The sequence below is a fragment of the Gymnogyps californianus genome, chromosome 15 (assembly GCF_018139145.2).
Source record: "Gymnogyps californianus isolate 813 chromosome 15, ASM1813914v2, whole genome shotgun sequence".
NCBI lineage: Eukaryota > Metazoa > Chordata > Aves > Accipitriformes > Cathartidae > Gymnogyps > Gymnogyps californianus.
In genome coordinates, this window is record NC_059485.1 from 16448581 (window position 1) to 16461469 (window position 12889).

General features: G+C 37.6%; 1 protein-coding gene across 1 annotated transcript in view; it reads right to left on the reverse strand.

The window, feature by feature from the left end:
- The window catches only part of KATNIP (katanin interacting protein), a 62442-nt gene that overhangs the window by 30323 nt on the left and 19230 nt on the right, over positions 1-12889 (reverse strand). Inside the window, exons 9-13 of the mRNA XM_050905751.1 lie at positions 12482-12594; positions 11917-12031; positions 11278-11484; positions 6993-7133; positions 1333-2227 (exon numbers count right to left, since the gene is read on the reverse strand). Coding sequence (XP_050761708.1) covers positions 1333-2227; positions 6993-7133; positions 11278-11484; positions 11917-12031; positions 12482-12594 — 1471 coding nt within the window. The remainder of the gene's footprint in view (positions 1-1332; positions 2228-6992; positions 7134-11277; positions 11485-11916; positions 12032-12481; positions 12595-12889) is intronic.

The following is a 12889-nucleotide window of genomic DNA, read 5'->3' on the forward strand; positions in this document are numbered from 1 at the left end:
AATTCAGACATTCTAAGTTTAGAAAGAACCATTTTCTTCACCTTTGTCCGAAAAATTCATGCAGTACCTGTTGTAGAATTTGAACTGGCATTCCTGCATTTAGGCATATTTCCTGTCCCTTATGACCATAACTAATGTAAACACCCAAATACAATATACAGCAAGCTATACTTTCATGTAAATTTTTCTGATGCTAAATCACTCCCAAAATTTCAATTTGTATTTTTGTAACCTCTTCTTCCAATTCTCTGGGCCTTGTTGTCCTTGTTCTGCCAGACTCTCTTCATTTGAGACAAGTTATTGAATGCTGAAGAATTACAGAATGCCAAAGAAGTGGTATGAAGGGTCCAAAAAGAGTCAGTGACACATGGCTTGAAATTGAAAAGGGGAGATTAAAAATATATCCTGAGCAATGGAAATCCAAAAAAGTTGGTTAAAAGCGAGACAAAGTAGAACTTGTGGGCAAGAAACTCTATTCTTGTGTTATTTACAGCTGTTAAGCACAAAAATATTACCCCACACCCAGAAAATTTCTTAGCCATAGATTGCTGGAGGTTGGGAGGGAGCAGGAACTTCACAACTTGCCCAGTTCTCATACTCTTCCCTGGGGACACACTGTTGGCTACTGCCAGAGGCAGAACACAACTACACAAATCTCGATCTTCCACCTCCAACAGGATCCAGGTGAACTAAAAAAGGTTTGGAGAAGGATGACAAGGCTAATCAAAAACATGGAGCTGATAACAGCTAAATTTACTAGAAAATGCTTCATAAATAAGCAGAGATGTCTGAGGGAGAGGTTTGAAAGCGGTATGTAATGTCATGAGCAGAGAAGGGAAAATAAGGGCAGTTTTCCATTCGCTATGAATAAATATATTCAGCATATATTCTCACTGAGAAAGACACAAACCTACTACACAAATAAACTCTGTAAATTTACTCACTACCTTGAGGTCACACTCTTCTTTATCTTTTCGCAGATTTTCATTGATATTAGCAAACATTTTCTGTCCGCAGGACTGTCAATTTTTAGAATATAATTTACTGAAATTTAGTCTTCGATCTTCTCCAAATAAATTTAAAACCACTAACTCAGAATGTAAATTTTTCAGAAAAAGAGCATTTAACATCAGGTGTAGGACAAGGAGAGATACTGAGCATTGTCGTAGCATGAATGAGAAAAACTAAATACTGCAAATAGCAAAACTAAAATCCCCCTGTCTGTATCACCAGGAATCTCAAGAGGTCCCTTCCCACCTAAATGATTCTGTGCTTCTGCAAAATGGGGAACATGTCAGCACTTGCACTAAGGTTGCTATTGTGAGCTCTTACCTTTGAGAGCGGAATCATCTTCTCCAAGATTCATAGTGTTTAATCCCACCTTTTTTACACATCTGACACTTCTCCTTCCACTTGTAGGGTATGGTAAGCTGCAGCAATTTTTGTTAGAAAGTTGCTCCGAAATTTCCAAGCCCACGTCACTATCCTTTCTGGTTAGCATTAGTGATCTCTCATCTCCATTTGCATTTCTACTACTGGATCTTCCCAGTTCATTTCTCTGACATTTGACAACCTCATTAGTCAGATCTGAAAAGTTTTTCATGATTCCATCTGACTGTGTTTGAAATCTCAAGCCTAAACAATGTTCTGTAGCAAGCCAGGGAGGCTTCTGCTTACTGGAAGTAACTTGATTATTCTCTGTTACTTGGGAAGATGACTGTAACCAAGAAGGAATTGCACCTGTAGAATCAGACAATTTTCTTCCTGTTAGCTTTTCCATTTGCTCGCTCAAAGTAAGTTCATCATCAGATGGAACATGCTCCGTAACTGCTTGTACTGTTGCATTCGCTTTGGCATCTTTTATACAAACTTGAGATGGTAACACTTTTAGATCATCCTCTAACTCAGACAAAATTTTCTTTGTAAAGCTGACTGAGTTCATCTTATGCTCAAGAAGATCTTCTTCTGGAAGAGATTTCCAGTTTAGTGAAGTACTGTTTGACTGTAAGCATTTAAAATGTAGGTCTGCTTTCTCCTCTGTGACTGCAGGTGTATTTACTTCTTTCCTTTCATTTGAAGAATACGCAGAGATACCTTGCTTGTGATCTGTAAGGTCAATTGTAGTGCTATGGTCAGTGAGATCTCCAGAGGCTCTCTCTAATTCACCATCAAATACAAGGTTCTCATCAACATATAACTTCACCTTCTTCGCTCCAATATCAAGGTCCTACAAAAATAAAAGTATGAAGATTTCAATTAAGCTGTTCAAGCATTAGATATCACTGTTCTGGAACTCTGACATTTGAACACTTAATCAATAAACAGATGAAAACAATTAAAACCCTGTGTCAGTAACATGCTTTTGACTACTTCTTAATCAAAAGCTCAAACAACTGAAAAATACTGTGGAATATTTAAGATTTTCTTTAAAAGGACTAAAAACCCTGCTAGACACTACTGTGAACCATTTTGGCTGACAAGGCTTAATTACTTAGAAAAGCTTGAGCAAAGAAGCCTAGATTAAGTATAATTATATTTGATCAGGATATAAATTCCAGATGCACATTTTGCTTCAGCATCTTTAAGATTCACCAGTTTCACGACATGTTCCACAACAACCACCCACCTAGATCAAAGCCACTAGACTGAAAAAGAGTTATAAAGAGTTATACAAATACAGGGCTGGAAAGGACATAAAAAAGAAAAAATCATCCGGTCCATTTCTTTCCACTGAAGAAAGTAAAATAACCTATACCATTGTGAAGAAATCTGTTTTCAACAGTTTTCAAATAATCTACCTTGATAGCCTATTCCAACACTTAATTAGCCTTTTAAATAGGAGGCCTTTATCCCAGACACAACTCTGCCACTCACAACTTTATGTTCTCCTTTTCTGTGGCACCCACTAAAACATGATTTTTTCATTCCATTGAAGTTGGAACTAATGTTCTTTCTACTCTCTTTATCATTTCCATCTAACCTTTTCTCCCTCTTGACAAAAATACTGGTATCTTCAAAGAAAATATAGAAGATAAGACAAAATCCATCTTCTTTCTGCCCTCTAAATTTCAGTAACGTGTCCATCATGTGGAGTCTTTAAAGACTCTCTGTTCTTTCCTTATTTTCATGGAAACTGAAGAGCTTTTCATGAAAGTAAGAAGTTTCACTTTCATCCCTCTTGCTCATCTCCTGGATGTCACTTCTCCTTGAATACCAATTTAAATTTTCCTCCGCTCCCAGCCTAAACCAGTTACTCCTTCACCTTCAAGTACAAGTGTTTCCAGTTCTTCACTCCTGCATGCACTCTTTATAGCTTCCAAGTCTTTATAGCTTCCATTCTACTGCTTTTCAAATAATAACATGTATGAGGCGAAAAATGTAATATGGACCTACACGGGGGGAAAAACAGAAGATGCAGGCATAACAAGCAAGCTACAGTTGAGGGAGGGGAGTAGGTGTAGGAATGTGAGACACATTCCTGATAGAAAAAGATAACCTTCACTAACTTCTCAGAGAACAGCTGTAAACCCAGTTTAATTGGCCATTATGTCATGGCTGCCTGTGTTACTCCTAGAGTATCATAAAGCGCTATATGTCTGTACCGATGCATTTGGCCATAAAACATGATATTTTTTCCCCTTGAACAAGGACACTGCTAGATTAATCTAATTGGGGATCAAAACACTTTAGTAATTATATATATTAAAAACTAACTACGTGGCTTTGTCTGAAATTATGATGGGGAAGAGAAAGACTATCAGGATGCCCCAATAATGTTATTTTTTTAATCTCTATATGTGTGGACTGTTAACATCCTCCTTAAATGCCAGAGATATTGGATATTCACAGTTGAATTTGGGATAACTGCAACATTTCTACATAATGTCCTAGCCTCTACTGCTGTTAGGAATACTCAAACCTTAGTTCTGTATTTTTACCTGGGAACAGATACAAAACTGCATGGAACCACAGAAATATACACATGTATATTTTGAAAAGTATTCGTCAATTGCATCTTTTTAAATTAAAATCTTAACAACATCTTTTGAAATGAATCCCACTCCACCCACCAGTACTGGAGGAGGACAGGTGGACAGGGGAAACATTACAAAATGAGATGGTGGAGCTCATTCTCCCTGAAAGAGGGACAGTCAGGCACAGAAAAGGGCTAGTCACGTCAAAGTTACTATTCCAGTCAGTGGGAAATGACTTCCCGTTCTATGATGTTGTGAAATGTCTGGGATAGGTATTGTAGGAAGCAAAAGAGGTGTCTGGACTGTATCAAGATGAACCAGCCAAAGCTACAGACATTTCTAGGACAATAGAGACAGACTGAACTGGGGCAGGCATTAATAACAGCTGATAGCTAAGAAGAACCATCTATTCATGAAGGACCAGTAAAAGAGCTAATGAAAATCTCTTGCACCAAAATTCTAAGCAGACTAAGGCTCAGGGAGGAAAAATATGAACAGATCTCAGGGACTCCAAGGACAAACATATGCAGACACAAGACTAAGAACTGCTCTTTTTTATTCCCCCCCACTCCTCTTCTGAGCTTCCAGTTGCTTAGTGATCAGATGTGGTGGGAAAGATGGAAGAATGGTTAGCTTCCCTAGTACCACTGCTTAACTCTCCTCGAGCATGAGGAGGCTGGAGAAATCCCTTCCTCATGAGTAATTCCATCAAGAAGCCATCCTGTAAACAAACACTCAATACTTCATCCAAGGCAGGTTTTTTTCCTCCCGGAAGAGTAACTAGAATGGCACAACGTCTCATAACAAGCAAGTAGGTATGATCAACATCAGAGAGAAAAAAATGAAAGATTTTGTGAAAATAGTTCTATGGTTTCTCTTGATTTTCCTTCCCAGCTTGCACCTTCAGCCCTCACAGAGTGCCTGCTGGGACAGTGCTTTCTAATGAAGCAACAAGGATGGTATTTCTGGCCATTTCAGTGATATTTGTGCACGAAGGACAAAGCTTAAAACCAGAGGCACTTTTCTGCGAATTTCACCTGGACAGGGGACTTGAAGTTGCCTCTGCCTGACTTCTCACAGAAGTGTGAAAAAGAAGGAGCAATAGAAAAGAAGTCAAGAACTAGAAGAAAAAAGTTATTCTATAAACCTAACTCTGCTGGAACAAAGCTGCACCCCGGTGGTAGTCCAGCACTGAAAAAAATCTCCAACTCAAGAGAATGGACATGAACATACATACAGGAGGAACACACATATAGGCAATCGCTTGAAGAAGAAAATGATCCAATTGGAGAGCAACTAAGACCTTCATGCATTTAAGTATTAATTCCATTCACAGATTTGTGAAGACATACAACAGACATTATATTGGATCTTATGAAAAGCGTTTTAATAGCATCAAGTAACGATGCAATTTCAAGGCTGTAGCAATTATTTACAAAATGTCTGAATATTTCAGACAAACTTGAAGAAAACTGGCTGCCCTTACTTACACTTGATCTCTTCTTGCAGACTAAAAACGACCTCCTTTTTCGCAGAGCTCATCTGAAGTAAATAAAGGCAACATGAAGCATTCTCTGAGATCTTCCTTGTAATTCCATGAATCAAGGAATCTATGACAATGATGTAATCTGACTTTTACAGCTTCCTTCAGACATATTTTTTTTTTACTTCCAGACTCAAGTTCTAAAACTCAAACATACAAAAGTACTGGCCTGAATTAATTTTTTGCCTATTTTTTGAAGAAGTACTTGGGCCCCTCTCACTTATGTGGTTTCTGAGGGAAAGAAGGAGGTTAGAATGATTACCAAAAAACCACACAGAAATCTGGCTCTGGATTTACATTAGCAGGAATAAAATTGTTAGCTAATTATATTTTTGGGTTTTATACTTCTCGGACAAAACTTCCTCATGACAAATTACAGAATTAGGCAGAACTGCTTTGTATTATTCTTTCTTCTTAAGGATAATGAGACATTTCTTTCGTCAGTGTAGACTGCTGCACTGCCACCAAAATCCATGGGATTATACTCCTAATGGATTTCACAGCTTGCCTCATAGCACAAAACAGTGCTAAAAAAAACAGTGCCTTGGAACACAGAAATACATTTATGTGTATTTCCTGCATTATATTCAATAGGTTTGGTAACAAATCATACCATTACCTCCAAAAACAACAGTCCCTTTCACACGCTCTAATGATGATGGAATATTCTGTAGCCCACATTTTAATAGACAAATCTATTAAAATACCAGAAAATAAATATAAATCATGTTATAGTAAATTTGTTTAAGCTGTCCCTTCCATGGCCATTTCCATATGTATAAATTACCATATGTGCTTATATAAGAACATGGATGAGAGCAAAACCAGAGGGATAAAGCCTCTTATTTATAATCCAGGACAGCAAATCCTCTTTGATCCAGTACCTGGGATTTTTTTCTTAACATTGCAGTGTACAAACAAGAATAATTTTCATGGTGACATTCAAACACACGAACAAGAGACCATCTGCCATGAGATGTCTCTCTTGTAACACTAGATTACTTGTTTTATTATGAACACACAGTTAGTATACTTTTTAATTAAAGTGACAAAACCAAAATTGAGCAACAGTCAGCCTATTTATACTTATATACATGAGAAAACACATATTTAAACACATATTTATTTATATTGTGATAAAACAACTGAAAGTCCTGAATATTAAGATGCACTTACCTTTGTATCTTTATTTCTCACCACACTAAAGGATTAAGTGACAGAATATGCAAGCCTTTTATTAGGTCTTTAGAGATCTTTAATAGCTTTGAAAGAAAATGCGTTAACACTTACATTGCCACCACTTACAATTAAGACAAAAGCAAATTTCACAGTAGACGTGGACCCCTCATAGCTCCCTATTTTATTAGAGAAAGTGGTATCTATTTTTATTTCATACTTTTGGAAAGAAGATCAAACTGAGTTTCCCTAGGCAAGGTAGAGCATACATACAAAGGAGTTGAGAAAAGACTACTTACACTGGGAGTTGTTGTGTTGTAATTCCAAATCTTGATCTTGGATATACCAAAGTCATGTGACCGGGTGGGATTGCGGATAACAAAGTAAAGTTGGACGGGCGGATGGAAAGGGCACATCCAAAGGAAGCTTTCCTTCGTGATCTAAAAACATGTACAAGCAGACCGTCACTAATACTCTTTCTCCTAAAGCAGGATATTTTAATTAACTCACTACCCCACAGAAAAATACACATCGATTAGAAAAGTAACCATTTAATAAAATCTGCTACATTAAGAGAAAAACCTTAACCTCATTTCCAAACAGTAAATCTGACTCTCCTGCCTGTAAGACAGCTCACAACAACCTGACAATTAGATAAAGGTCAGCTGCTTGCTGTCCCAGTAAGACATCTGCATGCTCACAAATGACAGGCAGTCTGCCATGCTTTGTAACTGCAGGGTCAGAGCAAGCCCAGTTTATTTTAATCAAATTAATCAGCTTTGCAGGCACTAGAGGGGATCACTGAGCACAATGGACACTGTATAATCATTTTACGATTTCTTAAAGTGCTTACACTTCTGTTTTGCCCTCTAAAGAGGGGAATCTTATCGAATTTTATTTCACTGCCTCTATTTTAATCAGGCTTTGCAGACAAATAATTTCACTTACAGATCTATTCCTTAGAGCTATATATAGGACTCCAGACTTGAAATTTTCTAAGATAACACAGAAACTCCCAACATGAATTTTGGATGTCAGTCACAGATGACTGACAATCAAGACATTTTAAAGTACCAAAGAATGCCCAATTCTGGACATTGTTCAGAACTGCTACCTCTACATGTTCAGAAATGGAGGAAAAGGATGTGAGGCAGCTCAGAAAGAAGCAAGGAGTAAAGAGTTTCAGAATCAAAATGTTGAATGTTAATATACTTGATGTCAAATGTTACCCCAAAACAGAGATGAATGAGGGCACGAAGTAAATATACAGACAACATTTCAGTGATCTGCGATTAGCAGATAAATTAGCTCCCTTTCTATTTTCAAGGACACACAGCACATGTAGTCACACAGTAGGTACACAAAGTCAGTATTTTTCCATAGCCTTTCACTTTGAAGTGAGTCTTTCAGTTTTTCCTGAAGGCAGTAACTACAAAACTTTCCTATCGAGTACTGTAGATGTGTGCCTAATGATGGTAAGGACAGAGCTCTGCCAGTCTGTTCAAAGATCTCGTGAATAGATCCACTTCTCAGAATGGTCATCTTCGTATTCCAAGCTCTGATGGTTCACAATGTCTCTGCCCCAGAGGCCTCTCAAAAAGCTTTGGGAGACTGTTGTTGCTTTGAATGTCAGTTTTGGGCATAAACAGCCATACGAGTGCCAGACAGATTTAATCCTTTGTATATAAAAAAAGAAAGAAGCCTCTTAACATCAAAGAAATGAAGGATAGCCCTCAAACCAGCGTGAACCCAATTCCAGGATCAACTTCAAAGCTAGATCATGTTACTGAAGTCATACTATGAACAAGAATGATCAAAAAATCATTTCCCAACAGCAGACAACATCTGATGAGCGATCCATCTCCAGACCTCTCAAGTCAGGACCTGATGCCCTAGAAATCAATAGGTTCTGGTGTGCACTGAGAAAGTGCCAGAGGTGCCTTCACAGGCGGGCGCCAGATTCAGCGCCAAAATGGACTCTGGAGAGACCTGTTCATGCTTGTCACTAGTTCCTCTGTAAAGCTGCACATGATCTTCCAAACAATAGAAGACGTATCAGAGCCAGGCTGAGTATTGTGTCTTGACTGAGAGGCAGCTGTAGAGATCATTTTGTTTATCAGTGGAAGTAACTGCTTAGGACTTAGGATACACATACTCACAGGTGTTAAAGTCTCTGTCAGCATGTCAAAGATCTGACACCAGAAACTGAAGGCACCTTGATGAATCCATGCCAAAACTCATGAGACTGTGGAGGACTCTCATGTTTTATCACTAAGAGTGATGGTGATGTCTTTGCCTTTACATGATGTACTTGAGTCTGGAGTTACTGTCTTTGCAACTAGCACTGAAAAAATCTAGCCCAAAAGTTCTTTGAACCATCAGGGTGAACCTGATATGTCAGGAACTGGATCAAGGAAAAAAAGTGAGAGTGGGAACCTTTGGTCTTAGATTTTGTGGGAGACTGTCCCGAGACACTGCTTTGTGGGGGCACTGAAGGTATACCTGATGGAGAGTAAAGGAAGGCTCAAGCACTGTGAAGAGGAATTACATGGGTCTGAGGGTTCACCATTGTGAAGAAATACCTTTGTTAGGTATTTCTAGAATTATAGTTACCTGTCCTTGTTATTCTGAGGTTTAAAAGACCTATATATGCATATAAGAATCAAAAAGGTTTACGGAAAACAATTTCAATGAAATGCCTAAGCTATGTCTTACTAAGCATTATATCCCATCAGGCACTATTTCCTTAGTTAAGAGCACCTGATGTTCTGCCAGGCATTTTCTTCTTTTACAGCATATCACGAACTACAAGGGAGGAGGCAATTTAAGCGTTCTTCTTAAAACTCTGCAAGGGTAATAAATAAACTAATAAATAAATAAAATCCCCGATCTTCAATAAGATTATGTCTACTCTCAAAGACAAATGTACACCTAAATGATCAAAGATGGAAGCGTTTTAACCATGGTAAAGTGAGTTTTCCACAAAGTAAGTTTTTACGTTAAGTTTTCATTCTGTTGAAAATACTAGTTGCTTGGAGATTCACTAATTTGTTGTTTTTTCTAATGCACCCAAAAGCTTTCCTGTATGATCTGAAATGTACACAAACTGGAAATCCTGCTTTGACTTCTGAAGGAGTCTGCAGTTCAGTTATCACACATCCACATTCTAAGACCATATTCCCTATCCAGATTGCTTCTGCTCTGATGCAATACCTTTCCAGCTTCAAGAGAGATTACAGTGTCACAAATCAAAGGAATATACTAATCAATGAAATATAAAACCTCATTACTTAAGAATAATGGGATATATAAATAAATGAGAAACGCTGAGAATAACAGGTTTACAATGGGTTAATGAATACATTACTACATAATTTATAATTATATCTAGAAAGTCTGCGAGCCAGTACTACTACTACTACTACTGAGGGTCATCTGCCAGAGAGCACGACCTATAAAGGAGAATGGGTATTTATGACACCCAAACGACAATTTTCAGGAGACAGTAAGAAAGATGTTTCAAGTAAAAATATTAGTCTGGAAATAATACTCCCTACTGATTTTCAACTAAATTTCAAAATACTGCATATTTGCCCTCTTTCTATTCTCATTCACCCTGCAAGCTGAAAAGTATCACTAGCATGAAATGAGTTAGAATTTATATTTTTTAATAGACTAAGTCATTTAGTATCCTCATCCACTAAAATCATACTAATTTTTACTAGAATCCTAGCTCTAAAGGCCCATGGAGACAAAGGACACACAGTGAATGTGCAGCACAAATGAAATTATGGCTATATGAAGAGCTATGGACATTTGCAAATCTCTTCAGTAGCATGAGAATTTCATACCAGTTATTGTCTTCTGTCCATTGTCTTTAGTATGTAAACACCTCATGTCTCCTCATCTTACTATCTCACAGAAGAGCCATGAAATACTTTTACCATGCCACACATTTTTCTTAATCTCTTGTTCAAAACTACCTACCTATGCATTCTTATTCTTCCATGATTATTCCCTAGGTAAAAAGATAACAAGGGGACAGGAGAAAATAGGCATGTTTCCTTCTTAAGTTTACTTAAATTCATATTAAACATCTGGAAGAAGTTAGCAGTGAAGCTCCTATACCTTCAGATCACAAGAATTACTTAAGTTTATCAGCAGACATACTGTAAAAATGTGAAATTCCCTGTCCTTAAAGTTTTTTGATCTCGTTCTACAGATACTATGATTACATTACAATACTTTAAAAACTGAATGTGTTCTTTCATCCAAGACAATACCACAGAGTTAAGATATAAGGAGGCAGAGTTAAAGCTGCCTCCTTCCAGTTGCTCAGTTAAGTAAGTCAGGCAAATTAATCAAATTCTGTTCTAAAACAAAATTATAACTGAATACCAACGTCTTGGACAGGAAAGCTGGATTTGTTAATAAGCAATGTTTGTATTTTTTTAAATGATCAGATAGTTGTTATGCAAGTCAGGTTCAAAATGCAATCATGTTTCTAAACAAAAAACCTAGTGATAGAATATTAAAGAAATATTATAATGAGAAATTTTCACATCCAGGACTAAGCTGTCTTACATTTAAGTTCTTATTGACCAAGCAGCACAAATCCCCTGGGTTGTCAGCATTTCGAATGTCCACATCATGAGGAGACACAAATATCTTTTCGTTGTATAAATCAAAGAACTCCACCTCACTCAGGCCCACGTTTACTGGATTTCCCCAGTTAGAAAGAAGTTCCATAGTCACATAAATGGCATCATGTACTTCCATACTGGTTGTCATCTGGACCGAAATGAAATATGGTATAAACGTAAGTGACAAAACAATAAAATGTGGAACAAAATAAAGACTGTTAAGACTACAATACTGACGAGTCAGAAGCAAAAAGCTTGCAAACTCAAGGCTATCTGGATGACATTCAATCATTCTGGGTTCCACCAATTCTGCCCCACATCAACTAATAAATCTATGGCAGGGTAAGGGAAGAGAACTTATCACCCTCTTACAACGCCTAAAGAGAAAACAGCTCTCTGTTCTTTGTCTGATTCTTTCGTCACTCTGAAGAACAAAGGGATGGTGATAAAATATCTTCCCCTACCCTGCCATAGGTTTATTAGTTGACGTGGGGCAGAATCGGTGGAAAACAAATCATTCAATGTACTTTTATTTCAGTAATACTGGGAAGCATCAGTTATGGTGCACATATACACAAACCTTCTCTCTCAACGTGGAATCTACTTCAGATATGTCATCAGACAGGAATATGTCATTATCACAGGCAGAATGGCTCTCAGGCTCCGGAAGGACTTTCACAAGTTTCTTCTGTTGTCTGAAACATACATATTCTTTTATGTGTTACTTCCTCATAATTCTTGTATTTTTAAGAAGTCGTTTAGTTGGTGTGAAGGTGAAGAGATGATAGGATGAATCCACACACCCCATGGAAGAATCCCATGTACTCCCACGTTGAATGACAACCATTGCAGCATCCCACCTTAGAGTTTGGTTAAAAGACTGGGCTCTCATTCTCAGCTGGTTCTAAGGCAGTCTGAGAAAGTAATACATACGTAATATAAAGACAAACAGAGGGAGATGTTGGCAGTTCCCTGATCCACAGAGACTGGCCAAAGGCTGGAACTTTCTCCCTGATTTGCTACTACTTGCATGATGTCTCAGGTATTTAAAGATTATCAGGTGTAGTGGTACTACACTACATCTGGAGCTATACTGAAAAATATCTCTTCAAAAAAGGAAGCTAGCCTTAAAGGAATATATATACCTGCTTCCAAAAGGACAAATTCTCTCAACAGCTTTTGTGACTGCAGTCCTTGTCTGGCTTTTTTCTGGAGGTTCAGCCATTGCAGAAACAACAGATGAAACAGAAAATTTCTTCTAAGTAAGAAAAAGATGAACATGTTTCATTCACATTGTTCTCCACATACCAATGAGTATCAGTCTGCATCTCTGGAATAAATAAGAGTTTGGGCCCAGCTCTAGTCTCAGCTAACCTTAGCTAATCTGTTACTCTATACTGAGTTAAAGCACATTTAACAGAATTGGTCTTGATTTGCAATGAAAGAGCTGAGCTTGGAGCTTGATCTTCTATGTGAAAGAAAAGTAACGTAAAAGCATTGTCTGATGACTATTAAAAACATATATATATGTCTGAAATCTCATTGTACACATT